This window comes from Vitis riparia, chromosome 11 (assembly GCF_004353265.1).
Source record: "Vitis riparia cultivar Riparia Gloire de Montpellier isolate 1030 chromosome 11, EGFV_Vit.rip_1.0, whole genome shotgun sequence".
In the NCBI taxonomy this organism is placed as follows: Eukaryota; Viridiplantae; Streptophyta; class Magnoliopsida; order Vitales; family Vitaceae; genus Vitis; species Vitis riparia.
This window is the reverse complement of record NC_048441.1, coordinates 1,316,678-1,321,777: the sequence shown is the minus strand read 5'-3', so window position 1 is coordinate 1,321,777 and position 5,100 is coordinate 1,316,678. Positions and strand designations below refer to the sequence as shown.

At 32.8% G+C, this 5,100-nt stretch overlaps 1 protein-coding gene across 1 annotated transcript; it reads left to right on the top strand.

Annotated features, from left to right (window-relative positions):
• The first annotated feature begins 3,923 nt into the window (after positions 1–3,923).
• LOC117925345 lies at positions 3,924–4,673 on the top strand. The gene has a single exon (XM_034844341.1). The coding sequence runs from the start codon at positions 3,924–3,926 to the stop codon at positions 4,671–4,673; it is 750 nt and encodes a 249-aa protein (XP_034700232.1).
• Positions 4,674–5,100: the final 427 nt, after the last annotated feature.

The following is a 5,100-nucleotide window of genomic DNA, read 5'->3' as shown; positions in this document are numbered from 1 at the left end:
TTTATGGTAACTAAAGCGTTATTAGTCTTAGAGTAGGATTATTACTCATTGTAAGAAAAATCAACATTCAGAAATCAAATTTGTTTCTTTTAGTTTTTTTATAAGATGGTATCAAATCCTATTGCTCTAGCTATAAAAAAATTCTTTAGTTTCTTTCATTGAAGCTTCTTCATCTTCATCAAGATTTTTTGGTGTATCGTTCAATACTCCTTTTTAATCAAACTTCATAGGAACAATTTCCTTTTGTGCAAAATGCAAACTCTCATGAAAATTTGAGGCCACAAATTTTAGAGCTTTATAAATGTTGGTTTGCTCTCATTCTTAGAGCCCAAAGATATTGGGAGCAAGAAAATCAATTGCTCATGTCATGGTTACTCTCTTCTATGTTCAAAAAGTTCTTACATGAATGGTGAATTGATAGACCCTTATGCAGATGTGGAAGACATTATAGGTCTACTTCTTAGCATAAAATTGAGCTAATATCTTTTAGTTTAAAATGTAATTACAAAACATCAAGAGAAGTTTGTTGTCAATTATGAGTACTTGCCTAGGATTAGAAATATTCTTGTCGATTTACTCACACTAGTTGGTCGTATTCTTCTTCCCAAAAATCAAATTAATATTGTTCTCAAATGTTTGCTACTAAAATATAAGATATTTGTCATCTTTGTGACTTCATGAACAAATAATTACACAATGGATGTGATTAAATCTCCCCCGTTAGCCTAAGAAGTTCGAGTTGAGAAGAAAATCAAGTGTCTTAATTCATCATGATTGAGTATAGAAAACATAGCTACTAGCCTACTGCTTGAGGATAAAACTCATAACAAGGGAAAAAGAAATTTGTTGCTTTATAGTGGTGGTCATAATTAACATCCAATCCATGGGTAAAACTTTGGTAGTTAAGGCTACTATAACAATAACAACTTTTGTGAAGGACAAGACTTTCCTACTAGTAATAGAGGAGGTCTTGGCTTTGGAGGTTGAGGTGGAAGTCGAAATGATGGTTTATGTTTTGGTGGAAGAGGTTTCTAGAACTCCAATAACTAGCCACAATTTCAACTTTATGCAAGTTTGAACAAGTAGTATGCTGATGTTTTTGTAGCTTTGACCAGTCGTTTCCAACTCCATCTTAAATTTGGAATTCATAATCTCTAGGGACCATGGCATGACACCAATGCTAGCAACACTTGAAACTGTTTGTGATGACTATTGGTATCCAAATTTAGAAGCTTCAAATCATGTCACTACAAAGGTTGATATCAAAATGAACAAGACTCGAATACATATGGAAATGGTATGTGTTTTATATGTTCCATGAAATTACAAAAAAATCCCTTAAGTGTTTCAAAATTTACTTTTGACAACAATGTCTATTTTGAAGGTAAGGATTAGGTTAACAAAGCCATATTATTGTAAAGGAAACTTTATTAATTACTTCCCAATTATCAATTTCCAAACAAATTGCATAATTTATCTTTATAAACTTTTTTGTTAGCATAATCCGTGTTGGTATTTTGGGAAATTTGGAAATATATTAAATACAATTTTTTTTCTTCAAATTATTAGTTTTCAAATATCTTATTTTAATTATAAAAAATAGTAACATAATAAATTTTAGTAATTTGAAATATCTAGAAATATATTGAATTATTATTATTTTTTTAAATTACTATTTTTAAATATTTTATGTTAATTATATAATATAAGAAGAAATAATAATTTTTTTTTAAGGATAAGATTGTTTATTCAATATATAATAACACTGAGACTTTAATAAAATAAATAACTTAACACTTAATAAGATTAAATTATAAACTTAAGTTAAATTAAGGTCTTTTCAGATTTAAGATTAAATAAATACTTAAGATTAAATACAACCAGCCATGTTAAATTACTTAGTCAATGCTCAATTCATCATTTTTATTCTAGATGGATGAGTTTAACTTGGAATGGATCTTTAGGTTTTATTTGAATTATGAAAAGTACTAAAATAACTAACAAGAACTCTCTACCCATTAAGAGAATTTTAGTAAAAGAACTTCTAAAATAGAAGCTAAGAAAAAGTCACTTTTTGTAAATGGCTAATAAACTTTTATAATATTCGTGTTACCCTTTTAAAATTATAAATTCAACTTTGAATTAAACCAAAAACAAAAAATTATATCGAACAAGACTTAACTATTGCTTTTATTGTATAATTCATATGATATTTTCCAATTCTAGATGGATTGAAATTTTCTAAAGGTTTTGGAAGCATGTCCCTTTCACATTACTAGCATGTATTAACATTACCTTACTTTTCTACCATGTCTCTCCATTTTCCTTCTGACATCTAAATTCTAATTAAGTTCACTTTTGACTAGTTGAAGCACTTGGATTGGAGTTGGGCTTAAAGGTCAAATGTACCTAAAGGTGGGATGAAAAATACATTCTAACCCGAATGTGTCTTCTCAATGTATCTTAGAAATAAGTGGTTGTAATTTGCTTAGTATTATCCTAATAAAAATCTTAAGTTATAAGGCATTAATGATAATATATAGATGAATAGAAATTAGTCCTGCAGATAAGATAGGTAAAGACTCTTTAAATGGTCAAATTAAGTCATTGAATCAATTAACACTTTAACACCCAACCACTCCCATGGAGACTTGAGGAGACCCCCCACACCCCCCCCCCTCAAGAAAAAGTCAATTTCACATATTCTAGATTCTCATATGAAAAATTCAAAGTTACCCATCATAAATTCCATTAAATAAGAAAATATATGATGGGTGAGATTGGATTTTGTCAAGTCTCTATTGGTAGCTTTAGCCATAAGAGATAAGAGATGGAAATGGCCCACTCTTAGTCATCACCAACCCACAAAAGCAACCCAAGCCCATAAAAAATTTGCAAAACAAAGAAAGCTAGGTCTATACTTTTCTTTATTTCTTTTTCTTTATTTTTTTTTTCTCTTATTTTTTTAGGTGGTAATTTTCATCATCACAAAAAAGGACCATTTCATTATCATTTTTTAACTTACAAAATAATCAAATAGTCACACAAGTCAAACACAATAAATCATACTAATTCCATAACATGTCAATATCTCATTATTATGTCAAATAACAAGTCATAAGAAGTAATAAATGCAATAATATTTTCCCACTCAAAAAAAAAAAAGTTGAGTTACAATTTTGATAATACATTTTTCCATTTATTATTACACTTATCATTCATCTACATTAATAAATGATGCTAAATCTATTTATACAAAATCTTTCATGTCACCTAAGATTCTAGGTGAAGATGAATGTTTAAGCTCGTAATCATCTTCTTAACATACAAATTTTATATTTTAATTAAAGAAATACATAAAAATATAGGGTCGGTTTAGCAATTATTTTTAAAATAATTTGTTTTTTGTTATATTTTTAAGAATAAAAAATAAGATGTTTTTAATTATTTTTATTTATTTATACAAGCATATAAAATGATTAAAAATAAAATATAATATGCAAAATTTATTTATCGTATATTTAAAAATATTAAAAGCATTTCATATTTCTAAATAGGTTTTTGTTCTCGAAAGCTATTTTTAAGAACGGTTTTTAAAAATAGTTATTGCCCGTTATTTTTAAATAAGACAAATTAGCAAAATTTTAAATATAAACGTGATATAAACTAATTAATCTGATCCGTTAAGGATAGCCGGGCCTACGTAAAATTCATAAATTTTAGGAGCTCACATCTTCCATTTGGCCTAGTCCTCCGTCCATTCTCTTTGTGCTTCTATTTCTAGAAGCCTGGCCTCTTGTCTTCTTCTAGAAGCCAGCGACAACCTAATAAATTCAAACACCACAGATATTTCCGCTGCTTTATATATATATATATATTCCAAAATCAACTCCAAATTCCTTAGAAAATCTTCACAGAACTCAATGGAGACAAACGATGTTGTTGCCAATGTTCAAAACTCAGAAGAAGAGGCGGAGGAGGCGTTATCGCTTTGCGATCTTCCGATTTCCGCCAGTGAGACCAGCGGCAAGGATTTCTCTCCATGTGGCCGCCGCTCGACGTCCGAGCCACCGGAGCTGTTCGAGTTCTTCAGTGATTTGAGCTATGAGATGAGTCCGGCCGACGAGATCATCTTCTGCGGCAAGCTCGTGCCTTTCAAAGACGCTCAAACTCGAGAACTTCAGGATAATAAGCAAGGCAGTGTTCAGAAGGGGAGCGCTCTTCGCCGGCGATCGGAGTCGCTTTCGGAGTTGCAGACTTCTCGGAGTAACAGCGCCAAGAGCCGCCTCGTGAGGAACAGCCGGTCTCTGGATTACCGCAAACTGTACCGATCGTCGAGCTCGCAGACCTCGCCGGGCCCCGAAATGGATCGGAATTCGTCCGATAAGAGCTCGGGGAGGTCCGATATTTCGGTCCGGAAGGTGCCGAAATCTCGGTGGTATCTACTGATGTTTGGGCTGGTGAAGTTTCCACCGGAGATGGAGCTAAGAGACATCAAGAGCCGTCAAGTTCGCCGAAGTCCATCGACATTGTTCCCTTCACTGGACGCCTCAGTAAAAGTTCCGGTTAAACGGAGCTCCGGCAAGTGCTCTTGGGGAATCCTCAGAGCACTGAGCTGCAAGGACGCCAGCGTCGCTGTAACGGCGTCGTTTCACTGTATTCCTCGTGCGTGAAGATCCACGTCACGTGCCTCTCCCTAATTTACCGTTTCACCCCTCACCTGCCTCAACCCCTCACCCATGGCGGCCCAGGGGCAAATCGGTCATTAAATCAAAATATTTTCTTTTTATTGGAGTGGCTTTGATGTCAGGTTGCTATGATTGAGGCTTTACGTAGAAGAAAAGATAGAGTGTAGTGGCGAAACATGGATGATGATGGTGTCCTCTCTTCAGCAAGTTCTTTTTGTCTGTTTGGTGGCTGGGAAAGTTAATGAAAATCACGAGAGTCCCGACACAGACATAATAGCACATATTTATTAATTATTTTTATAGTAGCAATGCCTAGTTTTGAATATTTATTATATAGAAGAAGTTGGATGATGCTTATGAATATACTTTCTTTTTGTCCTTTTTTCATATTAGAGACAATACATTATTGCTT